The sequence below is a fragment of the Scatophagus argus genome, chromosome 19 (assembly GCF_020382885.2).
Source record: "Scatophagus argus isolate fScaArg1 chromosome 19, fScaArg1.pri, whole genome shotgun sequence".
NCBI classification, from domain to species: domain Eukaryota; kingdom Metazoa; phylum Chordata; class Actinopteri; family Scatophagidae; genus Scatophagus; species Scatophagus argus.
The window spans coordinates 16,673,705-16,700,834 of NC_058511.1; the positions used below are offsets into that span (position 1 = coordinate 16,673,705).

General features: G+C 40.4%; 3 protein-coding genes across 11 annotated transcripts in view; 2 read left to right on the plus strand and 1 right to left on the minus strand.

The window, feature by feature from the left end:
• The window catches only part of vsnl1a (visinin-like 1a), a 31,995-nt gene extending 23,252 nt beyond the window's left edge, over positions 1 to 8,743 (plus strand). Inside the window, exons 3-4 of the mRNA XM_046373553.1 lie at positions 5,327 to 5,542; positions 6,806 to 8,743. Coding sequence (XP_046229509.1) covers positions 5,327 to 5,542; positions 6,806 to 7,003 — 414 coding nt within the window. The 3' untranslated portion in view covers positions 7,004 to 8,743. The remainder of the gene's footprint in view (positions 1 to 5,326; positions 5,543 to 6,805) is intronic.
• Positions 8,744 to 10,907: 2,164 nt separating this feature from the next.
• On the minus strand, positions 10,908 to 13,530 carry sf3b6 (splicing factor 3b, subunit 6). Its single transcript, XM_046373782.1, has 4 exons — positions 13,163 to 13,530; positions 12,375 to 12,493; positions 11,715 to 11,853; positions 10,908 to 11,515 (listed from the first exon to the last, which is right to left on the minus strand). Exons 1-4 carry the CDS (start codon positions 13,190 to 13,192, stop codon positions 11,426 to 11,428), a joined length of 378 nt encoding a protein of 125 aa, XP_046229738.1. The 5' UTR covers positions 13,193 to 13,530; the 3' UTR covers positions 10,908 to 11,425.
• Positions 13,531 to 14,098: 568 nt separating this feature from the next.
• tdrd6 (tudor domain containing 6) lies at positions 14,099 to 26,689 on the plus strand. Of its 9 annotated transcripts, none has more exons than XM_046373765.1 (13): positions 14,099 to 14,117; positions 16,310 to 16,383; positions 17,356 to 22,824; positions 23,100 to 23,179; positions 23,287 to 23,343; positions 23,436 to 23,490; positions 23,733 to 23,800; positions 23,889 to 24,000; positions 24,114 to 24,193; positions 24,605 to 24,659; positions 24,945 to 25,069; positions 25,795 to 25,852; positions 26,105 to 26,689. In XM_046373765.1, the coding sequence occupies exons 3-13, from the start codon at positions 17,433 to 17,435 to the stop codon at positions 26,191 to 26,193; spliced, it is 6,171 nt and encodes a 2,056-aa protein (XP_046229721.1). In that variant the 5' UTR covers positions 14,099 to 14,117; positions 16,310 to 16,383; positions 17,356 to 17,432; the 3' UTR covers positions 26,194 to 26,689. The 9 variants fall into 9 exon arrangements, with proteins under 9 accessions (XP_046229721.1, XP_046229722.1, XP_046229724.1 ...); XM_046373766.1 differs by lacking the exon at positions 14,099 to 14,117 and adding an exon at positions 15,265 to 15,295; XM_046373768.1 differs by lacking the exon at positions 14,099 to 14,117 and adding an exon at positions 15,457 to 15,729 and having other exon boundaries at positions 25,017 to 25,069.
• The last annotated feature ends 441 nt before the right edge of the window (positions 26,690 to 27,130 follow it).

The window sequence follows — 27,130 nt, forward strand, 5'->3', positions numbered from 1 at the left end:
TGAAGGGGGATGTATTTGGAATCAGTCACTCTCAGCGAGGAATGGAGTTACGCACTACAGAGTGGTCCAGGGCAGGCATCATGGGACAAGGACTGCATGAATGATCACCCACTGAGTCATCCTCTGGGAGATATGATGCTCAGATATGGTGTTATTAATTACAGTATGCAAACAATATACTCTGTATTCATTACATTATTTGATCAATATAGAATCATCCATCCATTTTCTATACCGCTTATCCGTCAGGGTCGCGGGGGAGCTGGAGCCTATCCCAGCTAACTACGGGCGAGAGGCGGGGTTCACCCAGAACTGGTCGCCAGTCATTCGCAGGGCTGACACACAAAAACAAGACAATCACACACACTCACACCTTGGGGCAATGTAGCCAGCTAACCTAATGTGCATGTTTTTGGAGGAAGCCGGAGTACCCGGAGAAAACCCACGCAGGCACAGGGGGAACATGCTAACTCTGTACAGAAGGGCCCAGACCAGGATTTGAACCCACCACTGTGCCACCCCAATATAGAATCAATGGATCAAAACTTTAAAGTTGTATACAATACTGAAGATTTTAATATCAGTTTTGCCCATTTTTATTAACTATTTATGCATGACAATTTTTTTTGTCAATAACAGACAGCATTTCCATTTACAAACACCGTAAATACTGTCCCAGGCCAGGCCACCAGACAGTAGCCTGCTATTCCCTGTCGATTAAAAAACAGAGGTTTGACAAAAATGCTAATGCAAAGTCCACTTCTGGCTTTTTCTTGATTTTTTAACCATCCAGTTTTTTTGGCGGCAGCTCGGTCTTGGGAAAACTGTGAGATGGACTTGAAAACTCAGGAGCAAGTGGAAGTAAGACTTTAGAGGTTTTGGATGCTGATCCCAAACCTTATGGCTATGAACCTAGGCTGTGTTGTGACATTTAATAACTAAGTAAGAAATTAATTAACTGGTAAAATAATCAAAAGATCAAATGACAATGAAAGTAAATCAGTGGTTAATGGTCCAAAGAGCATTTAATCTGATTTATGTCGCTTTATGACAGCAGGATGTCTCAGTAGGTGGGGACATTCCCTCAAACTGCATCTGTCAGATCCCAAAACTACTCACTGTATTTCAACCATTTTTAAGTTATTTGTACGCACTCAGATAACCATAATCCTTTTACATGCAATCAACAACTCCACAAACTGCAACAGAATGTGCACATAGTAAATAAATCTTTATTGCATTTGAATCCTGACCCTCGCGAGCTGATCACTGGATGCTTTTAAGCTACAAGATGTCTGCCCGGCTTAGCTGTTATCTGAAGAGCTGGCAGCGCAGGCAGGCCAACTAAACACAAATCTGGATCCAACGTTGTTACCTAACTCTGAAGTTATTTTAAAACCCAACACAAGTCATTTATTTGGTGCTTGCGAATGACAAGCCTCTCATTTGTAGACTGCTGAATCCTAATTTGTGTTTTGAGCTGTATTATTCATCTGCTCTATGATCTTGCAGTCAGTCGCTGTTCTGTTAGTGTGAAATGGTCTTAATTTAAGCGTGACTGAAGTGTTTCTCTCGATCACTCTTTCTCTCCTTCATCCCTGTTCCTGTCTTCCAGTTCTCTCTTCTTGATCCCCCCGCCCCCCGCACCACTCTCTGGCTTTCCCTCTCTCGATTTTTGGATCAGCACCAGTGCCAGCTTGCAGGCTGATTACGAAGGCTTTAATGTGCCATTTAACAGCAGCTTGTTGTGGGTCCTGTGTGTGTGTGTGTGTGTGTGTGCGCGTGTGTGTGTGGAGAGAGGTTGGGTGCTGGGGTAAGGGTGTCTGTTTGACAGAATAGGCCTCGTCACACACTCACTGACGCACGCATACATGGCAGCATTAGCCAGCTGTGCCTGTCCGCCTGGCATTCAGCCTGTCCTTTGATGGCCATATCAAACAGCCATAACAGCAAATGGAAGCCAAATCAGGAGAGGAATAAGACTTAATGGAAATACAACAGCCTAATATCCATTGCTGTAAAGGCGAGTAAACTGTAGCTTCATGTCCTGGTTAGTTGTTAAGTGGTAACTGTGTGCCATCTAGTGAAGGTTTTTGTTTTTCGACCTGTCTGTTTCTCTGACATCTTTTGTATGTGACTAAGGCCGAAAAGCTGAACCAAAGAAACTCAGATGGAGGAATTTCATGGTCTTATCACCCTGCCCCACTTTCTGTCTTTCTTCTTCCCATCTTTACATAACAAAGTGTTTCATAACTTGCCACATTGTTGAGGAGCCGCAGTGGCTTTCTCTCCCCCTCCCTCCCATCATCAGCCTCTCTCCTGCATCACCTTCCTGGCACCTTTCCCCCTGCCTCTCCCTCCCCTTGAAACTCTTCCTTCCCATGTCGTCTAGTCCGTCCACGTGCCTCCTCCAGTTCCACCGGGGCTTGGGCAGATGAACCGAGGCAGGGCCATACTCGAGCAGGAGGCAGCCCTCGTGGGAAGGAAGCCACGTTGCATTTGTGCAGAAAGTGTCAGGCGGCGTTCCCATTCCTGGCAGCTTCGTGCCTCCGTCCCGAGGGGGTTTCCTTCCTCAAATTAGTTTGGCTGATCCTGAGCAGAGGGGCAGATAAGGACCTTGTTCGCCTCTATCGCTGTCACACTCCCTCTGACACGTTCTCTCTAACAGCCATTTTAGTCTCTTCCTCCATCTTTCCTGTTTTCATTCTTCTGTCTCTGCTCCCCCCCCCCTTCTGTCTGTTAACTTCTCACTGCAGTCTGATCAGTTTGCTGCTGCAGCAGAATTTACATGGGTGGGACCTTATTGCAGATGGGCAGTTTTGCAACCCGAACTGACTCTCACTGTCTAACCCTGTCTTATTTATCCTTCGCTCTCGTTTTATCTCCTGTTCGCTGCACTCTCTCCCCTCCCATTAGGATTCACAGCCTGAACTTACCCCCCGTTGTGACTGCAGACAGTTTGTTCGTGCTGGGGTGGTTACTCTGAGGAGAGGCTAGGGCGGCGTCCTCGCCTTTCTATTCGCCTCTGTGTGACGAGACTGTCTGCAAGGCACACAAGCAAGGACACAGTCTTTGTAGAACAGTCAGTATACTGCCTGAAACCAAAGTACACGTGCTTCGGATTTACTCCCTGCCTGAGACTGCAGCAGAATTTTCTCAAGTGTTTTCAAAGTTTTGCCTCCTTTTTTTCATTTTAAAGCTGAAATCATAATCAAAAATTGTTATATTGATGAAATGTGTTACGTGCAAGGGGTTGCTCGTATTGCTAAAACCACAGATTATAACCACCTTAGAGAGTTTGGACTTTGATTCAGAAGCAGCTTCCTCCTCAAAAAATACATTTCATCTCACCATTTAGTCCCTAAAACGTCAGTGCAAAGATCTGATGACATTTCCTGACATTTTAAACATTAAAATGATGGAGGTTTTTCATTTCTGAGGTGATTCACTTTGACTTTGTAAATTCATTCATTCCTTTGTCTCTCTCTTACGTGAAGTTGATTTCCTAGTTTCCATACATGCAAAATAAACTACAAGACATTCTCCCCAATAATTAGCAGAGTGGAATATTTGTTCGGCTTCGTTGAAATTCTTTGATGATAGCTGTTACCGCAACACCAGCTTACAAGTCTCCATAGAGCAGCCTCCCTCAGCTTAGATTACCCATCAAAGAGCTCAAAGAGGTTTTACCAGGGAGATCAAGTGGAAGGTCATATCTGACGAATCGTTTAGCTTCTCGCAGCCATCCACAGGGTTCACGGTCTACAGTACACGATGAGCCGAGTAGGGGATCTGTGGTCACTGCATTGACCTCTGGCCCTGTGTACATGTAGCACAGTTATGCAGTGATGACATGGATGGCTTGCGCTGCCGTTACTTTGCTGTTCAGTGCTGTTGTCCTGTTAAAGCACAGGATTAGACTCACATCAAAAGAAATATTTTTGTATCGGGAGTATTTGTTATATAGCCTTGTTAGCTGTTCTGTGGCTCAGCAGTGCTTTGAGCTGAAAGTGGAAGTCAGCATGCCAACACGTTCAAAACGACATTACTGAAATTTTGATGTTTAGCAATATAACCATCTCAATTTAGCATATTAGCATGCTAGCATTTGAATATTAGCTTTAACACACAATGTACAGCTGAGGCTGAAGGCAATGCCGTTTGTTTTGCTTTAAACCAGCAAAGTATTGAACACATTAAAGTTGGGACCCAATGATTGTGGTAGATGAAAGTAGAGACATCGCCAAAGTAATTCCCAACATCAAATTTAAATTTGACAGTAACACAGTGAGAACATGGGTTGCTAGACCCACAGGACCCTTTAAAGCTGAGGGTTTGTGCACCTTCAAGGTGTCTCCCATGTATCCGTTTCATAAAAGTTTCATAAAACTACTTTATACAGCTTTTTAGAGAAATTTTGTAACACTTCCGATCTGTATATGAAGACAACAGCAAAGTACTACAAAGTGAGGTTCTGTAACGACTCATATTGAAGTGTCGCACGTGTCAGGATGTCAGCGGTGTGTGAAAATTCCTGTGAGGGACTGACTGACAAATGTGTCGGTGACCCTAACCTTCCCATGTATGGGCCTGAAATGAAATACAGCTTCAGTACAAAGATCGATAAAGGCTACAATGTAATTGTTGTCACCTCTTTTAGAGCTAGAATCTCTTGGGAAAGACAGGAGGCTGTAGATGCTTTGAAATGACATGTTTCCCAGTTAAACATACATGAATACACAAAGCAAGGATAACATTTGCAAAGGTAGATTTTTAAAGGATGGATGAGAATAGGAAACCAAAATTCTCTACTGCAGGTAATCAATGTACATCGATTCTAAATGCAAATAGTTATGTTTCCAAATAACATCTGTTATCATTAATCTGTTCTTTTTTTGCACACTGCAACATTGTCTTGCAAAATGTGATAGTAGCCTCACTTCTTTTTATTAAGGATTTACATATGAAACATGATCTGGGTCACTTTGCCACACCACCAACCTCAGTCTCTAATCTCCAATGAATTGCTTTTGGGCTACAGTTCATCAGAAGATCCATGCGTGTTTTGGAATTGCAACTTCCAAGTGGCAAATCTGTTGTATTTAGACACTGATTTCTTGCTGCTTATTAGTGTTCCTTTTGAGTGGTGTTTGCATCATGGAGAGATCAAGCTTTTTAAGTTTCCTGCACCCAAAACTACTGGCATCAATACGCAAGGCATCTTAGTTCATGGGATTATTAAATCAAGCTGGCCTTGGAAGACTTGATCATGAAAAAAAAACTTATCTTTATATCCTCCATTTCCTCTTTTCCTTTTTTCTTACAGTTCTTCCCATATGGCGATGCATCCAAGTTCGCCCAACACGCCTTCAGGACCTTTGACAAGAATGGCGATGGCACCATCGACTTCAGAGAGTTCATCTGCGCGTTGTCCATAACATCACGGGGCAGCTTCGAGCAGAAACTCAATTGGGCCTTCAACATGTACGACCTGGATGGGGATGGCAAGATCACACGGGTGGAGATGCTGGAGATCATTGAGGTATCACAACAAGGAATCACCCTGGAATGATTTTCTTATTCTCATGTCTCGGTGGTGAATATGACGGCTGAAAACAGGTGAAACAGCTAGCTGGCTGAAGGTAACAAATCCACTTAGTGGCATATTTAGCATGCATACGTGAGACAGATATTGATCATCTCACCAAACTTTGGGCAAGAAAATGAATAAACACATTTCCTAAAATGTCAAACAATTTCTTTAACTGGCAAGCATGCGATGCATTGCCACATGGCTTCTGTGCTTTTTAATCTGCTGAGTCACAGGGGTGCACAACTTTTGATTTTTTTTAATACTTAGTTAAAGGTTATACAGCAGAGGGCTAAGCCTGCAGGGCCTGACAAGACACTAATTATTCAAAAACATGAATAATATTAAAAAAAAAAGCAAAAGGCAAAAGAGCAAGTTCACTTCAGACTCGTGTAGAATTTTGAATTTGGTCTGTCTTATGTGTAATAATAAATTCAGGCAGAGGAGATTTTTATGTTATTCAGCTATTAAATGTCTATCGTCCTCATTTCTTTTCAGTCACTGCTAACTCTGTCTTTATGTGAGATCTAACATTGTACATGGACTAATTCCCATCTTCACGTGCATTCAGTGTTGGAGCAGTGAAGTCAAATGGATTCCACCGATGTGTGCATAGAACATATAAACGGTAACATTATTCATGCATGTGTGGAGGTTGGCAGAGACTAATCTTTCCTCTCTTGTGTCATGAGGAGGACATCAGTAAATGCTAATAGACTCTGTGCATCCGCATTACTCTTTGGAAAGTTCATTGCGTTATCTGTACAGAGTAGCTGAAGCCAACTGACAGGTGATCCGGCTGTGTTCCAGCTGTGCGGCTGTCAGATGGTGGCGTAGTGCAGAAGTTACCAAACTGGGGGGCAGGCACCCTTGGGAGGCTCAGAGTCACTGCAGGGGGATGACAGGAGAAAAATAAAGAATGAAACTAAGTTACTTATTAGTTGCAACTAGTTGCTTCATTTCTCACAATTGTTGAACATTGTGGGGTGGGGACGTGCACCTTTTTCAGTCTCTGAATTGGGATATGCGACAAAAAGTTTGTCAAGCACTGGCTTTGAGAAGAGGAAACCTCAGTTCAACTTCGAGGTTTCTTGATTGCTCTCTTTGCGTCCTTTCCTTGCTTCGCTCAGGAAGAGATACAAGGGAAGGAAACTTAAAGAGACTCGAGATGCCCTTCTCCTCTAAACATCTACTGCTTTCTCTCTCCTCTTGCAGGCGATCTACAAGATGGTAGGCACTGTTATCATGATGAAAATGAACGAGGATGGCCTGACGCCCGAGCAGAGGGTGGACAAGATCTTCTCCAAGATGGATAAGAACAACGACGACCAGATCTCACTGGAAGAGTTCAAAGAGGCTGCCAAGAGTGACCCATCCATCGTATTACTGCTGCAGTGTGACCTCCAGAAATAGGCCGGAGGGCGAGCGGAGCGCTCTACCAGCCGCCACGGACTGCACAGAAAGAATTTCATGTTCCATTCAGTTTGCAGCTATTTCCACAGAAAAAAAATATGCTTGGACTACCTTTCAATGGATCTGCTTCTTGTGTTTGAAACACTCGTGTGCATGAGAATGTTATTTGCTATAAAAAGATCTACACACAGCATACAAAAGTGTGCGGGTGCAAGAGTGCGGGTGCACACTCACACCGCAAATAAATACACTCACAGTAAACACACACACACACACACACACACACACACACATGTCTCACTACATATGAACACGTCGCACAAATAATATATATAGATATATAAATATGAATATATATTTAAATTATTCAAAGATCAACTGCCAAAATGTGAAGTGTGCAAAGTATTTTCCATACACTTTCATTCTACTGGAGCTTGCGCATCAGTGATGTGCTACGTTGAATTTGCCGCTACTCTATTTATCGTTCCGAGTTTACTGATGCTAGCTGTATGTGTTTCATAATACTGAGTAATGTCAACTGAACCAAATTCCTATGATAATGTATCTGCCTCCACTAAGACACTCTATCCATCGTCTGAAATATTAGCCCTCGAAGAGATGGATTAGCGTTTGTCCAACTTTTCCTTCCAAAACATGCTTGTACTGTCAGTAAAGAAAAATGTAAACGTAGTTAATTTGCATGCCTTTAGGTTCTGCCTTAAAGATCTCCTCATTTTGCATCCTGTAATCGCAGACAGAAAGCCTTATCAAAGCGGTGTGGTGAACTTGGGCAAAACCGTGAGAAAAGATTTTTACCGATTAGGGAGGAAAAAAAAAAAACTGCAGTAGGTCCTTTTACAAGTATCCTTGTATGGGATGTAAATTTTCGTGATCTGTCAAGACGTTTTTCTTTTGACTGCTTTAACTGTGGGAGCATGTTTCCTTGTAGATTAGCTGTAGTATATGTTGCTAATAACTGAATCCCTGCCCCTTTGCATTTAAACACACCATCTCATTACAAATGAGCAGATGTTGAATGCGGACGAATCCACCCAGAGATAAAAAGAGACAAACCGGTTCATTGTTGAAACAAATGGACTGGAAGCAAGTGAGATCAAACTTTTCCCTGAAGATTCCCTGGAGAATGAATGACACTCCCCTTAGCTGGAACTAAATTAGATTAGACAGAAGAACTAAGCATTCATCTATAATTGCAATGCATTCTTATCAAGCTTAGTTATAACCCATGTGTCACCATCACATTCATGTTTTCTTTTCCCCCCAATTAGCCTGCAGGTTGCATATCAGTGTGATTAATTAAGAGGAATTTTTAGACTCTTAGCGCTGAGGGAGAGAAGAAATAATGCATTTTAACTTTCATGTTTGTGTTTTTTTTCAGTGGAAGTAAAGGAATGCTAAGCAGTGAGAGGAGCAGTGAATGGTGTTTCAATATACACTGTAACTAGCGGAGGACAGGACGCCTCTTACTGTAAAGGCGTGTTTTTACCAGGTTGGACAATTCGCCCTCTCTAACCCTTGAAATATTTCTCTCCCCAGTCAGTCAATCTTTTTGTACTTTTTTACTCCCCTCTCTCACACAGTGTACGCGTACTGATGAACACTAAATGTAGAGAAGTTCAGTGTGGTACCTCCAAAAAAAAAAAAAAAAAGAAAAAAAATTTAAAAAGATCTGAAAATAACCCGTAAGCCCACATGTATCGTTAAATAGGGTTAGGGTTAGTTTAATCCTGTCTGAAAGCACCGCAGACACTCCAACCTGCATTAATACCCCAGTGTTTTAAGAGCTTAAGGAGGTTAAAGAAGATGTGACATGTCATAACATACAGTATTGCAATAAAGATCCAGCATACCAGTCCATCGTCATCCGTCAGCAGTGTGACCTGTCCCCTGTCACTTTCTAATCTGAACTTCTTTACTTAAACATCCTTGGGCAGACAATGTTCCTAATTCCAACTCTGTTATTACTATTATTATTGCTATCAAGATACCAAATGTAAGCAAAGGCAAACGTGTACAAGGATTCTTTTGTAGCATGTATTGTGTCCCTGACGACATGGCTGCACTACTCCCTGTGTTGTGATTTAATCTAATAAAAGGAACTCTATGGGCTCTGGTCTGCTGACTCATCCCTTCAAGCAGCATCTATATATCGTAGATCTACACCTTGACTAGTGGTTGACTAGTGACTTTTACTTTTATTTTTACCTAATAATTTTCAGTTTTACTTTTGACTAATCATTGAAATTGTTTATCCATTACTTACATAGCTTATTTTAGTTTTCACTTCTCTTTACACTTGCTTATTAATTTTAGATTATTTCTGTGGCAAAGTGTTTCAACAGACACAGGTCAGTAGGTGAATCCTGTGCTGTCGGCCTAGTGTAGACAGCCTTCCCACTGGCTTTTGTGACAAAAAATATAAAAAATAAATAAAAGTAGGTGGCCCAGTTAAACAATTTATTTCCACACAGTCATTGCCCCTGTAGTAATCACGCTGTGTACTTAAATACATTTCTATTTTATGTTATACTTCTACTTCACAACATTTCAGAGGGAAATATTTTTTTTACTTTACCAGATTTAAACTATATAGACAAAAGTATTGGGACCCACCTCTTTATTACGAATTCAGATGTGGTGTGGGGATGTTTTTCAGGCATTGGGCTTGTTCCCTTACTTCCAGTGAAGGCAAATCTTAATGCCTCAGCATACCAAGACATTTTGGACAATGCTATGCTTCCAATTCTGTGGCAACAGTTTGGTGAAGGTCCTTTTCTATTCCAGCATGACTGTGTCCCAGTGCACAAAGCAAAGTCCATAAAGACGTGGTTGGATGAGTTTGGTGTGGAAGAATTTGACTGGCCCACACAGAGTCCTGACCTCAACCCCACTGAACACCTTTGGGATGAACTGGAATAGAGACTATGAGTCAGCCCTTTCGGTCCAACAACAGTGTCTGACCTCACAAATGCTCTACCGCATGAATGGGCAAAAATCCCCACAGAAACACCAAGAGTGAAAGCTATTGTAGCTGCCTAGAGAGGACCAAATCCATATTAACGTCTGTGTATTTAGAGTATGATGTCATTGAAGTCCCTGTCTGTGTTATGAACAGGTGTCCCAATGCTTTTGTCTATATACTGCATCTGATAGCTGTTGTTCTTTGCAGATTCAGATTTTACAAGTAAAACACATGATCAGAGTATCATACCTCATTACAAATTACAGCAAAATTACCAATTAATATTAGCCACAGTTTACAACATGAAAATTGTGCTTAAACGAGAATTTCTACCATTTTACTCATGTGCCATGAGTAAAAGAAATTTTGGAAAATCATGAAAAATGTCCATCCAATTTTATCAGTCCAACTCTCAAATACATTCAGTTTACTATCAGGAAAAGAAGCTGGAACTAGGCACTACTAGGAAATTTTGTTTTAGCTTTACTTTTAGTACTTTTGTTAATTATATGTTGTTGATCAGACTGCTTATACTTTACTTAATCACTTTAAATTGTAGCTGATCTATGTTTATCTTCCTTTCTGTTAATGTACTTTTTAGATAACAGTGGTAGACAACTAAATGGAATGAATGCCTTCTGTTTATCCATGACTCTCTGGTGCGATATCATGCATTACAAAGAGTTCACATGTAGGCTTGTGCCCTCACAGATGTACAGCCAATTTCAAACTAAACCTCCAGAGACTGCATCATCACAAGCTGTTTGAAGCTTCAGGCAACCCAAGAATCTGGCAACCCCACTAACCTCTGCACGACTGTGGAAAATACATATGGTTTATTAATTTAAATGGGTTCACAGAAAGGGCAGCACTTCTGTTACGTTATAGCTACAGTACGTTAAAAAGGGAGGCGACAGGAGCTTTTAGAAAAGGAACATTTATTGTACAGAAACCATTTACTGTACAGTCAGCATGTATGAGCTCTAATTCATATCACACTTTGCAGGGCTGTAGTTAGCTTCAAATTAAACAACTGTATAAAGTAGAAGTGAAAACTAAAAGAGAGATATCTTTCCCTAGGTGAATATGATGACCACTCACTATCTAAATCCTTTTAAACCTTGTTTCTTACTCAAGGGTTTGTCTCACCTGTCAATCACTTCGGCTGAACGCCAACCAACATCTCAAAGGTTTATTTTGAATGCCACACAACTGCTCACTGCCCTGACTCAGACTCACAAGGTCTAGGCAGTGATCAGACATATTTGATGAAGTAAATAATAAACAAACTCCCACTCAACTTCTAATTTCAACAAAATCTTTAAAAAAAAAAGAACATTTTACACAACTGTATAATACCAGCATGTACAGATAGAAAAGAGAAGATTCTGGACATGGATGTAGAAGGGGTCGTGGTAGGGGATGAGTTCTTCCAAATGTTATTTTGGAGGGTCTGTGTTGATGCCATATTTCTCTTTTAGAAGTTTCAGCTGTTCCTCTTTTTTCTTTGTATCCATCTTTTGGAAAGCCTGCAAAGAGAGTTGATAAAACAGAAAATCTAGTTAAATTTGGAATAGCTGCATGAATATGTATGCTTGCATATTCTAGTGATTCAAAACTTTTATTTTGTTTAAATTCCACAAACATTATTTTCGGCTGACTGAAGCTTATTCCACAATTACTGTTTGACCCAACGACCCCAAAAAACACTAAAATGCTCATACATACTCTGTTTGCATTGTAGTAGAGGACCACCAGGTAACGGTTGCAGACATTGAAGCCTGACAGATGGTCGCAGGCATTCTTGGCATCAAAGATGTCTTCATAAACCACATAAGCTGTTCCTCTTGTTTCAGGTGTATTACCCCTGAGAAGCAAGCAAGCGCAAAACACACACAAAGTGACCACAAGACCATTATCTTCAGAGTCTAAGGGTTTGTAACGTTTACACGCAACATAAAAAGACATTTTAATGGAATCAAAGCAGTTTGAAATTTCGTGCAGTATATTATACAATATGTAAATGTACATCTGACTCTTACTGATCTAGAAATCTTTGTAACATCAAAAGTTGCATATGCTCTTATATATTCTGACCATCCCCCTCCACCCAATGTTTTCATACCATTTCACTAAAATTATGATTTTTGTGTGTGCGTGGGGGGGGGGGGTTGCATCCATTTAAGCTTTAGAATAGCAATAAAAGGCTTCATTAACTGAAGGGGGTTGTGTGTGTGTCATTTTAATAACATAACAGGTTGTCAGTGTTGTATCTGGTCTTGCATATCCTTCTCATTACCAAGTGTCTTCTATGATGATTAAATCTCAATTCTTGTTAAGCAGTCCCCCCCCCATGTCAACCAGATATCTATTATATATAAAACTTACGTTCTGATTTGACGTATTGGTCCATATTTCCCAAAGATATCATACATTTCCTCAGCTGTGATCTTATAAGGAAGGTTTCTGACGTAAAGGATTCTGTTCACTTCTGGAGGTAATCGTATCTGTAACATACAACAAGAAAAAACGCAAGCGTTAAACATCTTGTTGATATTGGGTGACTGGATAAAATACATAGGAGTCGATGAGAATGCAATACAGTCCTCTAATATCCGACATAACGACCAGTGGTTAGGCAATTCTAGTTAAGAGAAATTCGTGTCACACATGTAGTATACTTTCAATGCTTCTAAATGTCCATAGATGCTTTCAAGTGCCATCATTTTGATTAGCTATTAGATTAATATATTTTAGATGACTATTGATGTTTTACTGGGCAACAAAGCGTTGGGTATCTCCTACCCGTAGATTACATTAAGCTACGTTACTAGCTACTGTACTGACGATTCAATACACTACACATAGCAAGCTAGCGCATTATCGACCAGTGATTTAGTGTTTACAAAAGTGTACGAGTTGCCACATGTGTAAAAACACAATTTCAGACCTAAAATCCCAAAAAAAGTCTCCTGAATAACTAGAAGTGATGTACTGCTTCAAAAATGTTCAAAATGTAAACAAGTTATTAAGCAGTGCGACTGTTTTCCGTTCCTTAGCATGCTAAGCGGCTAACAGTATGCTAAAGTTGGCTTACGCTACCGACTAGACTGACCAAGCTAATATCATTGGTTATGTTCAACACAAAATACACAAACCGACGCATTCAAACTTACATTAGCACGCTTCGCTGCTTGCATAGCCATGATGAAATATTTTTATGAGCAACTAACACCGCTGAAAAACAAGCACGCAGTTCCCCAGCTCTTCACTCCTCCCTTCAAAATGGCAACTGTCGCTAATAGGTGACGAATTTCCGGTTTCCGACTGAATGCCTGGACCCAAATATGACGTAGTGCTGCCCCACACAGAACGACTGTAGACACGATCACAGGCCAACAGTGGCGCTAACATCACCTATAACTCTATAATTTAAGTGTTTATAATTGGAAACAACCCCCAAGTCTGAACATTTTGTGGTCACGTGCTCACATGGTGCGCGTTAAAGAACATCCACATGATTGTCAACACCCGAGGTTTCCCCAAAGGACCCTGCATTGTAAACAGATTAATAATTATTATTCACTTCACCTGTCAGTGGTGTTAACGATGTGGTTGATCGGTGGATCCTCCCATGGCACGTGAGCAGGCCATTTTCACAGTCATTTTGATGTTTCACAGTGTTACAAACACAGGTGTAGGTAATCAACTCAATGGTGGCTGAATTACATTTAGTTGCTTTGGTTTCAAGTAATGCGTATGCTGTGACATCTGTGCTTTTTGTACCATGACAAAGCTGTATGTTGCTGCAAAGGCATTTTGTATAGGTCAGTCGCTTTAAGTGATAGTTTTCATCAAAATCTATGGAGAAAATAATTGTGTGTGATATTTATTGCTGATTCCAAGTTCAACCAACGAGAAGGAATTTTTCTCCACACTGAATCCACAGACTTTGTAAAGATCACAGCGTTTTGGTAGGACAGCTATCACAAAGGGGAAAAAAGTCCTTGCTTCACTGTTTCAGGAATTTACTTTATCCATTGTTGATTATTATATTCTTTGTTTTACTGTATATTTACAAAGTGATTTACCCAGGGAGTAAGAATAACTCTAAGCAAAGTCAACAAACAGGTATGACACGAGTACAATAAACATTTGATGTTTGATTTCATTATGTTGCATTGGCTCCCTCTAGTGGTGTAGTTTAGTAAGGGATAGGGCTGAATGGATTGCATGGTATTTACCCTATGTTTTTGAGCCATATCTTGGCATCTTGTCATTTGGAAATGGGACAGTACTCAGTTGATACTAATAAGTTTCCATAAGTATGAGTCTAGTAAATCCAGTAGTCATCCTACTATTTTACTTTCTTTGTCATGTGGTGATTCCATTCTTCCCTTTCTTTTACTTTCAGTGAGCTGAAAATGTTTGCAAATTTGATGTTGATTGTCCATCTACAGGTACTGAGTTTCAATAGAAAAAAAACATAAATAGTCTACTCCATATGTATATTTGATACTTGCAGAGTCAGGGCAAATTAGATTTGCTCAAGGTGATTAGGTAGAAATAAATTAATGACAGGTCATGTGTTAAGTGGAGATCCACATAAAGCAAAACATCAGGGAACATCAAGGTAGGGGTAATACTTTGAACTGAAAAATTATAAAAAGAACCTGATTTTTACTGCTGGGGGGGCTTGCTTTGCTTGCTTTATTTTAGTTGGTGTATTAGTTGTGCAATACAAAAGGATAGTTATGTAATGGTTAAGCCAAACAAAACGTTACTGACACTAAATCATGTTACTGCTCTTTTCCACAAACAGTGTTTAATTCACAAGATGTTTAAACACACTTCTAGTGCTGTTTCTTCTAGGTCTATATTTATCTGCGCTCAGGGATCAGCTCCTTTGCTTTCATCCTGTGTGTGCAAAGGAAGGTTCTGGTGAAATAATTCCTGATGCAACACTTTCTTCATTGCTCCTTCACAAATGCTTCTGAACCACAACATATCAGTTCAGTAAACATTCATTTGTTTCGAAGCAAATCCTCACGTCCTCACCCATTTCCAAATTTATGCATGAAAAGAAAATTACATAAATAAAACTAACCCCTCTCTCTCTATATATAAATATATATATACATATATCTCAACATAGGATTCAAGGAACTTTATTGTCATACCAGCTCACAGAGAGATAATATATTGTAATGAATCAAACTGTACGGTCATTTCTTTCTTTTGTAACAACCTGTTTCTATGAAAATGACTTGACTCTTGTATCACTTTTTTTCAAGGCAGAACCAACTGAAGTGAGTACCGTGTAAGAAAAAAAATAAAATAAATAATAATAATAATAATAATAGCGTTTAGGTGTGTGACAGACCACAACGACGATAGTTCCGGGTCAGGGATGGGGAAAAAGGGGCAAAACGTTGAGAGTTTTTGGCACGCACGTTTTGGGCTGCTGAACTAACTAACCGTTCCTTTCTAACGTTGTTTGCTATGGAGTTTGTATCTCTACTAAAATACTTTCGGGAGCAGTTGAACGGATCATCTATTGCAATAGTCGGCATCGGTAGAAAAGCGCTGACACTGGCTAGCTATATCTGAAAAACTTAGGTAGTGGGAACAACTTTTGCGCCGCCGCTGAATGCGTGTTTGCTAGGTCAACGTTACTTTGGTAAACCTGCGCTAACACCGCCATCTTTTATTTGAGAAGATTCGGTCTCCCGGATTAAAACGTGTGAGTTAATATGTGCTAACTGTTTTTGGGGTGTTGCGTTTGTTTAAGTCTAAGTGACAGGGCAGCCATCATGATAGTTTGACCGTATGTAATTTAGCATCTGTAATTTTAAACTACCAATTAACTTTCGGATTCAAATGTCTGCATAGCCGGAGTGTGTTAACGTGAACGGCAGTTGCTAATTTAGATAGTTAATATTAGCAAATATGTGCTAGCTACATCTGAATTTAGCCCTAGCCATCATTAAACAAAATTCACGCCTTTGTTGTGAAAAAGTTTAATTTAAAGGTGGAGGTTTGCCATTATTTTGCTGGGAAATCTGTGGAATGAATCATTCCTATTTATGATTGTAAAAATAAATTAAAAAAAAGTTGTTTAGCCTAACGTTAAATAACCGCTAAAACCGCTCAAAACAAAATGTGTTATTTGCTAGCTTTAGTTACTTCATGACTGGTCTCAGCTGTTCATCCTTAATTCTATAACGGTACTTCTGTTTGGAGTTGAAACCATATGGCACAGTCTAGTTCATGTCATTCACTTAATTAACTTATATGTGTGCTTTGGGCCTCAACTTTTTTAGATTTCCCACTGCATCTGCCCTCGGCAGGATTTTTAGAAGCTCCTTTGTCTCCTGTGAACATCAAAACAAACACAGTGAGTATTTTGGCAGAATTTTCTTACGTGCATTAACCAGTTTTCAGAATGTGGTGGTTTCAAGATGTGTACACCTTGTTGTTTGTTGGTATTTCTCTGTTTATTATAGGACTCTACCACAATTTATGATCTGTGGACCACTACTCACATCTTTGATTTGCTCAGTAATTTCTGAGGCTGTAGCTTGTAATAGTTTAACTAGTCAAATTATTATAACAAGCTATTATCATACTTAAATAATAATTAGAATACAAATGAGTTAAATGGAAATGGAAATTAAGTCTGCTTATCGGAATATTAGGATTGTACACATTACTGGTTATTCTGTGTATGGCAAATAAAGTTAGGGATCAGAACTGTTTTTGATTGCTAACAGATTCAAATGCATGAATGTCTTTATTAGTTAAATATGTCTATGAAAACATACTATTATTCAGATGTGTAACAATCAGTGAATTGACAGACAGTTATAAACCCAAAGCAAAAATAAAACTTTTGTTAGTTCCTTAAATGGAAGCATTTGCTTTTTTCTTTATAATTAAGGATAGTGGTAAAAGAGGCAATTTGAAAACACTTTAGGCTCTGTGAAATTATGGTAAGCATCAACCCTTTCTATACTCAGTAATTAACCGTGGAAATAATCAGCAGATTAATAATGACAAAATCATTAGTTGCAGTCTTACTGTTAATGTGGCAAGAACTGAACAGTAAAAAGATTGACTGAAAATAATAATTTTTTGTCAGTGATAATTTGCTGCATTTTTGTCTTTTTGTCTTGTCTTAAAGTAAACTACATAGCTTTAGATTAGACAAAATAAGCAATATGATGTCATTTGTCTAAAGAAGTTGTCATTGTTACTTGGGGGGTAATATGCAGATTAATTGGTAATGACAAATGTTCTTTACAGTCCATGATAAGAAATGTTTAAATAATTGCTTCTCTGTATGTGTATGTTGTGTGCTTGTGTCCAGTTAACATCCAGTGCTCACACAGCTATGTTGAGAGAAATGATAAGTCCTGGATAGCTGAAATTCTTGAAACTGCCAAAATGTCTTCAGTGCTGGGACTTCCTGCACGAGGAACAGATGTCACAATTCTCATAACCAAAGTCCACTTGCATCCCCTTTGTTCACTTGTGGAGTTCTGGGGAAAATTTAGCCAGGAGAGGACGGCAGATTATGAGCGCCTGGCCAATGACATTCAGTCTCCTGGAAACACATTTCAAGAATTTGAAGGAAATCCTGGTGACCTGTGCTTGGTTCAGATAGATGGTACTTGGAACAGGTCTCGCATTGTCTCAAGAAATGGTCCAAAATACACTGTGTTCCTCATTGACAAAACAGTGACACATAGCACCAGCGCAAGTAATCTAGCACAGGGTAAGAAGAAGTATTTCCACCTGCCACCCGAAGTGGAATATTGCGTGCTAGCTAATGTGTTACCACTCTCACCTGAGAACAGATGGTCTCCAATGGCTCTTGAATTTCTGAGATCTCTTTCTGGAAAGTCTGTAAAGGCACATGTGCAAGATGTACTGATAGCGCACAGAACATTTCTCCTGCACATCCCTTGTATATCCAAACGAATGTTCGAGGTTGGATTTGCCAAGTGGCTCTCTCCCAATGTGTTTCAGGACTTATATCTTATGTTACTGCAATCTCATATTGAAGTGTCTCCAGAGTCGCGGCAGATCTCCATAGGAGCAGATGAGCAGTTGAACAATCAAGAGTTCTTCATGTACCCAGAACTGCCAGCGGGAATTGTGGAGACTGTCATAGTCATGAATGTGAATGATCCACAGTGTATATTTTGCCAATTGAAGGTGTTTTCAAAAGACTTGGAGAAACTCTCAGAGCAAATCAGACAGTGCTGTGAGAACAGTATGACCAACTGCATTGTAGGTCCCAAAATGATTGGGTTTCCGTGTGCTGCAAGAGGAAGTGATGGCAGATGGTACCGCTCTGTTCTGCAACAGGTATTCCCAATCAGCAAAGTGGTGGAAGTGTTGAAAGTTGACTATGGAACCAAAGAGTTTGTTCAAGTGAAAAATGTAAGACCACTTGCTGCAGAGTTCTTCAGGGTGCCTGTTGTAACTTACGCCTGCTCCCTTTATGGTATCACTGACAAGAGAGCTGAATGGACAAGCAGCCAGATTGACTATCTCAGGACCCTTGTTTTGTACAAGACAGTGATTGCCAAATTTGAGTACCAGAGCACCTCTGAGGGTGTTCACTATGTCACGCTCTATGGAGATGAAAACACAAACATAAACAGTTTGTTTGTCTCCAAGGAGAGCTGCTTGCTGGAGTGGAAAAAAACACTTGGAGATTTTGCCATCCAGAGCACTGCAAACCTCCCCCAGCATCCAGCACAAGCAAGGACTCCTTATGTTGAGGGAAAAGAAGACAAAGGAAGAGTGGAGAAGTTGCCAGTTGAAGACCTCTCTCTCAGATCATCTCACACGGCAGTAGTTCAGTATATACGTGACCCATCAGAGTTTTGGGTCCGAACACAGAACTATGCAAATGAGTTAGATAAACTGGATCGTATCTACCATCTCTGCAAAGATTCAGTGAATAAAGATGTGGTCAGAAATCCACCTGTTGGCCTCTACTGTCTTGCCAAGGCAGAAGATGGTGTTTTCTACAGAGCAACTGTGGTTGAGGTTGGTGAGACACAAATCAAGGTGTTCTTTGTTGATTATGGGAACACTGAAGTGGTTGACAGGAGCAACATCAAGAACCTTCCTGATGATTTCAGAAAGCTTCCATGTCTTGCAGTGAAATGCACCCTGGCTGGTATCAGGCCAAAAGATGGGAGGTGGAGTCAAAATGCTTGTGAGTTTTTCATCAAAGCAGTCACAGATAAAACACTAAATGTACGTGTGATAGCAAAATACGATGAGAGCTATGTTGTCCAGCTAACAGATCCTAAAGTAAAGGGAGAAAAAGATCTTAGTACACTGATGTGGTTTTCTGGCCTTGCTGAAAGGACTGAGACAAAGAGACAACCCAAAGCCAAAATGACCATGCAACCTACTATTCTCCCCACGCAACCTCCACATGCCAGACTCTCGGGTGTCTACATGAACAATGAAATGTCTTTCCAGACCCCAAATACAGTTGGCCCTGCCAGTAATCGAAGAAGGATTCCTACATTTAAGGAGCTCATGTTTCCCATCGGAAGTGTCTTTGAAGTCATTGTGTCCCACATTGAAAGCCCAAATGACTTCTGGTGCCAACTAGTACAAAATGCAGAAAACTTGAAGTTTCTCATGCATAACATACAGACACATTATGCAAGCAGTGAGTTTCAGCCTCTTGAAGAAGGAGCTTGTGTAGCTCGCCATCCTGATAATGGAATATGGTACAGGGCCCTTGTAATTCACAAACATGAAGCGCCTCATGTTGATGTGTTGTTTGTTGACTACGGCCAGAAGGAGACAGTCTCCCTCTATGACCTGCGGAGGATCAGCCCTGAATACCTCACTCTGCAGGGACAAGCTATTCGGTGCAGTCTGTTAAACCATGTTGACCCCACATCTGTCACAAATGAGTGGAATGCAGAAGCAATAGGAAGGTTCCACAGCCTTGTGGAAACTGCTGCATTCAACTTTGGGATTTTGAAGTGCACCATATATGCTGTAATGTGCAGTGAGCAAATGACTGTTTTCAACATTGTGGATCTAGAAACTCCCTTTGAGAGCATCTCCACCAGTATGGTCAGTCTGTTCAAACCTCCTAAGAAAGACAATGGGCCATTTTTCCATCTGAACACATACTATTACTCGGCACACAAGATCAAACTTGGAACAGAGGAACAGGTCACAGTAACAAGTGTGAACAGTGTCAGTCAGTTCTACTGCCAGTTCCAAAGGAATGCTGATATGATAAAAGATCTCAAGATCAAAGTGAACAGTCTCTGCCAACAGTTGGAGAATATAAAGGTCCCGGCAGTCTTTGGAACTTTGTGTTTTGCGAAGTACACAGATGGGCAGTGGTACAGGGGAGAGATCAAGGCCATGAAGCCAGCCATTCTGGTTCACTTTGTGGATTATGGTGACACTGTTGAGGTGGAAAAGTCTAACTTGCTTCCAGTTCCCAGAGAGGCTGCTGACATAATTTCTGTGCCTATACAAGCAATTATGTGTAGCCTCTCTGGTGTCCCTGCCGATGTTCCCAGTGAGGTGAACAGGTGGTTTGCGACAAGTGTGACACAGTGTAAATTTCAAGCACTTGTAGTGGCTCGAGAACCTAATGGGAAAATGCAGGTTGAGCTGTATCATGGTAAAACTCAGATTAATTCGAAGCTTGCGAAGAAGTTTCAGATTCAAATGTACGCAGATGAGATGTACAGCAAGGTTGTGTGCCAAGTTCCGAGAGCACTTGAGACTTCAGCAAATCTTACACAAAAACCTCGAAAAGCTGTCCCAAAACAAGCTAGAGAAATGAAAGATCACACTCAAACCATTCAGAACGGTGTCTCCGCCCCAAAATCAGCACATCACATGAAAGATGCCGACATGAATCTGCAGTCTGCACTGAAGCCTTTGCACAAGAAGGTCAAAGCTCCTCCGTTAAAGCTGTACGAACCCCCACCCCAAAGACAGTCTTTTGGAAGGACACCAGATGCTATGGCAAATAAGGCAGAAGGTGATTATGTTCATGTTGAAAAACTCCCTAAACTTGCAGACCTGCCCTCAAGATCTATCACATCTGGTATGAAAGCAGATGTTTATGTCTCTCACTGCAAAAACCCCTTGAGTTTCTACGTCCAACTTGTCAGAGAAGAAGATGAACTATTCTCCCTTGTTGAAAAGCTCAATGACCCACAATCCAACCCCCACACCGATGACATCAAACAGGTGCATCCAGGTGACCTTGTTCAAGCAGAGTGGATGTGTGATTACTCATGGTACAGAGCAGTTGTAAGAGAAATCGACAGTAACACAATGGCTCTTGTTGAGTTTGTTGATTTTGGAAATACAGCGGTGATACCATTTTCCAAGATAGGCAGACTTGATAAAGATTCCTTGCAATTTCCTATGTACAGCACATGCTGTATGCTGAGTGATGCTGCAGCTCTTGGAAAGGAGGAAGTGCTTGATCCAAAAGTGACATCAGCTTTTAAAGAAGACGTCGGTGCTAATGGAGAAAAGGTGCTCAAGTGCCACTTTATCAGGCAGTCGGGATCCATGTGGGAAGTCAGTCTTGAAGACAATGGAGTGAATGTCACGTGTAAAGTACCTTCTGGATGTTCAGCTGATTGCTCTGAAAAAAATGAACGAACTGCCTGGTCCTCTGACATTAGGCAAGTCCCAGAGAAATCTGTACCGAACTCCCGTTCTCTGCTGTACAAGCAACAAGAGTTTTTAGAGGGACAAAAGTTTGAGGTCTATGTTACAACTGTAAATGATACTCAGACGTTTTGGTGTCAGCCTGCATTCTCAGAAGAGCTTGTGAAAATCATATCAAGTCTCTCAGAAGTTGGGGATGCAGCCGATCAAAAACCACTTGACCCAGGCTTGCTCTCCCCTGGCAGCCCATGTGTCGCTCTTTTTTCAGACAATCATCTTTGGTACCGCGCAGAGGTCATCAGCAAAGATGAAAACAAGGTTTCTGTTTTATTTGTAGACTACGGAAACATATCCCAAGTCAGTGTTACCGATGTGAGGGAAATGCCCGCTGACCTGATGGAAATCCCTCCACAGGCGTTTTTGTGCGAACTTGAAGGCTGTGATGCTTCACGGGGATCCTGGGACAGCGGTGTAGTAGATGAGTTGTCAGTGCTTACGGCAGACAAAGTGTTACAGCTGACTGTCACTAGACTAACAAAAGAAGAAGGAAAAATCAAATGCTTTGTGCAGATGAAAGTTGAGGGCAGGTTGATAAATGAGGCACTGAAAACCTGGTGGAAGAACTCCACGCCAGAAAACAAACCTGATGCAGTTGGACAAACCACTTCTTACAAACCACCACTGCTATGTGACCCAGCTGTGAAAGAGAGTGCACCTCGTCTGGATCAACTTGAGTATCCTGACAGTGAAGAAATGGATAATGCTGTTGCTTGCATTTGCAGTGAAGGGAAGGATGCTGGTGAGCTTGTAGACCCTCAAACAGGAGATGAAATTTCAGGACTAACAAGTTGTTCAACGCACAGTAACAACTCTGAAGATTATCTTCAGTCCTCTGTGGAGTCCCCAGAAGCAGAGAGGGACCAGGTTTTATCAGAATGTGATATGACCACTGCACCTCAAATGCTGAGAATGACAGAGAGCCTGAGGGAATCTGTTTCCGATGAAGGGGTGAGCATTTTTGGCCCAGATCCCTTAAATTCTCCGTTGGATGAGAACCCTAACAAGGACATAAATGAGTCCAAGATATCAGTGACTGAGTCAGAGTCTCCGCCCGGAGAGGAGAATACCTGCATGAATTTTTCTGGTAAGCAACACATTGATTTCTCCTTTCTTTCTTTGTTTTTTTGTTGAGTTAACAATATGATGCATTTCCTTTTAATCAAGCATCTAAAAGTAAATATATATGGAAATCATGTTAATAAGAAAAGTTACAGCATTGTGCTTTGCTTTGATTTTATTTGCTTTTAAGTTTGGTAAACTCACATCTGATGGTCAGCTGTTGTCAAGTTGTGGTCAGTGATTGTGTTAAGCTAATAATTTTGTATTTGTTGTCTTTTCTTTCCTTATTTGCATATGCAGATCCAAAAGAGCAGAGAGATGACAGCAAGTTTGCCTTTTTGGAGGATAATGCTCCTCGCAATATGACAACAGTGAAAATGGTAAATATGTGACCAAAAAACATATGCTATCACCGAGTCTTATGTTTAATATTAGATCTAGTAGATAGTCCTGATGTTTTTTTTTTGTTTTTTTTGTCCTTTTAAAGGTTCCTCGTGGAGCTTTTCGTCCCACAATTGCTAAGATTTCTGAAGACTTAAAGCAGGTACATGACGTTGTCTGTATTGCTGAAACCCACAGCATGGGTGGATGATCTTGTGGATGATGGGTGATGATGGATGATCTGTTTTGTTTCAGAGTGACTTGATGGCTGAAGAGGAGACCATGGCTCAACATGAGGTTACAGATTCAGGTTTGATGGCATCATATATGTTTACTTAATTGTTGCTGTTGGTTTATTTGTTGGTTCTGGCTTTTTATTTTTATTTTTTCAATTTCTATCTATGTGTACATGCCGTAGGTGCAGTAAAAATTGAGAAATAAAAACCTAAGCCCAATATGGAACAAACAGCAGGTTGTGTAAAGCACAGTAGTAGGCTGCCATTTGAAACCGTGTGTGTTGTGTCTCTAAATCAACTCTCTATTTATGTGCAGCCTTGCTTGCTGATTCTGGCACAGCAGCCAGTGAGCCACACACCTGCATAGCCCCCTCTCAGGACTTGGTAATGCCTTTGAATCCACATAATCTAAACTCAGACTGCAGAACTTGACGTGTTTAACATTTGAATGTTGCCTTGTGTTGCTGCTCAGGGTGGTGAGGTTGAAGATTTGAGCTGTTCTGTTGAAGAGGCCTGTTTGGCAGATGTCTACACAGGTATGACACCTCAGTGGCTACTGAATAAACAGCACAACAATGTTCCAGGTGTGATGCAGTGTGGTTATTATTTAATCAATTTTATCAAAGCCCTGCAGTGGATGCAGTATTTTTAGTCTTGCTGTTATCAATTAGCCTTTTTTTTTTCCTTTGCGCTGTAGATCTGAATGAGCCAGGTGATGACAGTGAAGTCACCAGTGCAGGAGCTAACTGTCTCAGCATTAGGACAGCAGCGGAAATGGTAAATTACAACACACTGAGTTTCTCCATTTAAAGTAGATGCATCTGGAGTGTTTTTATACTGGGTCTCTTAACATCCCTCTAGAATTATTTAGTGAATGAAAACAGGATTTTGGTTTTAGTGAACAAAAAACAAGTATGCCACGGCTCTGTTGTTGGTGACGTGGCATGTACCACAGTGTTGAATTTGTCAAGACAACAGGAAAACAAGGAGAAAGTTCAGTTTGCATTAACCAAAAAGAAAGAACTGGGAATACGAGCTTTTTCTAAACAAGGACCTGGTTTTTCGCTGCCAGCTTGCTGCTGCTGTATGTTTAGTGCTACACACGTAGTACTGTTATTTTGATTGTGTCTGAAACTTACTTTTAGTTTTTTTCTTTATATTAAAATGGTACTGTTTTTTAAATTTTAGGTCCAAAAGGAGCCACTGCTTTCTTGTAGGATACCTCCTCATGGACAATTAATTGGTGCGTCATTTCTAACACAACACACATGACACACCGTAAGATGACCATTCATCAATGCTGTAGGCTTGCGTTGCAGGTTTAATGCTAAAATATGACAGCAAGTCTGGCTTGATAAACAACATAATGTGCCAACCATGCTTTGCAATTTATGGCTTTAATGAATTTCCAATTAAATATTGTTTTAATGGCCAAATATGTCCTATCTCCTATAATAACAAAAAAGTCTTGATTTTCACAAGTATATATATGTTTGACATTGAACATAACTCCATTATCTGACTGCAGGAGCAGACTATAATCTTCTGGTTTGTAAACTTGATCATGATTCCTCCTTGTATGCCCCCCCCGACTCCGAAGCTGACATGGAGGACAGTGAGCAGCTTGTGTACTCCTCCTCCAAACAAACAGAGGTAACTGTGTGATCATGATGTCTCCAGCTGTGTACACATGTGTATAGTTGTTTTTGATGCTTTGTGTTCAAAGGACAGCAGTGGTTAAGAGACATGTTTAGCTGCAGACTCATTGACATTCTGTAATGTTAATTAGGATGTACTAGAAACAACAGCTGTGTGGGACCCTTGAGTACCCTGCATGTGCTTGCATGGCCAGCTCACTCCAGTGATGCCCAACCCCCACGCTACATTTCACTGCACCAAATGAGTAGTCAGAATGCAAGTGATTGTATTAAAACAATGGAAGTCAAATGCACATTACATTAACATTTCAGTGAATTCTGAACCAAATGTTTAGCTTCAAGAATGAAAAGTATGAGAATTGAAATCACCATCACTGAGTCCCTTTACATGTCCACTAGTATCCTGGTTATGCTCCTGTGTTTGGAGTATTGATGTGTATGTTTTATGTATGTAAACACCATATCCTGGTTTTAGAAACTTGCTCTCGTCTCAGCTTGTTCAAACTGTCATTTGTTGTTCATTCATTTGCCTTGCCGCCCCCCCACACCCCTCAGTTTGGAAACATTGTGGCTGCAATCCTGGATAATATGTGACATGAGTAACCGTGTTTGTTTGTGTTACATGTAAATATCACGTCTCCATTCGGATCAAAGCCGGGATACTATTGTGCATGTAGAAGCACTTGGTGTGTAAGTTAAGACTTTTATGATGCTTTCCAGAATTTTAGAAATGGTGTGGCCAAGGAGGAAATGTCATCCTGTGCTGATGACAGTTTTGGTAAGTGATGATATTAATCATTTATCTTAAAAAGTCAGTTTGTGATTGAATCCAACATTGCAAACTTGGAACACACTAAACATGGATTAGTAGTGGAATATATCAAAGAAAATGTCATAAATGTAAAGAACTTTCTCGTGAGTCTGAAGCACATCTGTATGGTCCATATTCCAGGTATCTGTTGTAGGATTTTATCTATGGTCTGTGCAGTATCAAATAATCAAACGAGTATATTTTTTCCTTCCTTTTTAGAGGCTCAGCTGACAAAGATAACTCCTCTCTCTGTGATCAGTGATGGTTCAGCTGATGTTGTGCCTGTTGAGCAGCAGCCAGAGGAGTAACACCCTTGTGTTTCAGTGTGCCAGCTGCATATGCTTTAAGTTACGTAACTTATTACACAAACTGGTTCAAGTTCTATTTTTTGTTCTTTGTCATGTTTGTTCTCTAAGTCCTCGGTGGAAGTCTTGATTTATTAGTTTGATCTATGAGATCATTTTTCTTTTTTGGTTAATTTTATTGTCCCTATTGATAATAACCTCAAAAGTTAAATGTGTTTTGGTTTAGTAATAGTTAATAGTCGATACCTTATAGCGTGTATCCATGTGCATGCCTAGTGTTATTTAGAACATTGCTGTGTTACTGATGATCTGTTCTGATAAAAAGCCTAATAATTCTTTGGAAAGTGTTGAATCTTTTGTGGAATATAAGACTTATTTGAATGGTTGTCAGGTGACATGTAGCTGATTTCAAAAAGCTTTTCTGTATTTTGTGTTTGCACATGCATGCCTTGAGGCTACATTTGTGTTAGCAAAATAAATATCTTTAGAGAGCTATGAAGATGAGTCATGGTTCTCTTCCACTTTAAACCAGTTTCTACACGATATGTACCTAAACCTGCTTTGACTGGATGAGATCTGTCCATTAAGGCAATAACAGTACTTTCACTTTGATATAGTTGGGGGGAAAAAGTCTCTTGAACAGAACTGAAAGAAATTTGGTATGGATTTAATTCCCACTACCCATGTGACAGTGAACTGTTGAAATGCATGAACAGAATGCTAATTTATTTAGGCAGTATATGGTTTGTGGTTTGTATGGTTGTTTTAAAGAAGTTATTTCAATGTGATTCACTTTTAGAGACTTTATTCCAAGATTCTCAGACATTTTCAGTTTCATATAAGCACTTCGTAAGAGTATGAAAGTCTTACCAGTTTTTCTTGAGTAAGTATCAAAAGAAAAGAGACTGAAGTTTTTCCAAATGAAGGAGACAAATGGCTG

Coding starts and splice junctions, on each gene's coding strand:
- sf3b6 (XM_046373782.1), bottom strand. CDS start 13,192: ATGGCTATGCAAGCAGCGAAGCGTGCTAAT. Junction 12,494..13,162: donor AAGCAGCGAAGCGTGCTAAT/GTAAGTTTGAAT, acceptor TGTATGTTACAG/ATACGATTACCTCCAGAAGT. Junction 11,854..12,374: donor CCAATACGTCAAATCAGAAC/GTAAGTTTTATA, acceptor CTTGCTTCTCAG/GGGTAATACACCTGAAACAA.
- tdrd6 (XM_046373765.1), top strand. CDS start 17,433: ATGTCTTCAGTGCTGGGACTTCCTGCACGAGGAACAGATGTCACAATT. Junction 23,344..23,435: donor TTTCTGAAGACTTAAAGCAG/GTACATGACGTT, acceptor GTTTTGTTTCAG/AGTGACTTGATGGCTGAAGA. Junction 24,194..24,604: donor TTAGGACAGCAGCGGAAATG/GTAAATTACAAC, acceptor TTTAAATTTTAG/GTCCAAAAGGAGCCACTGCT.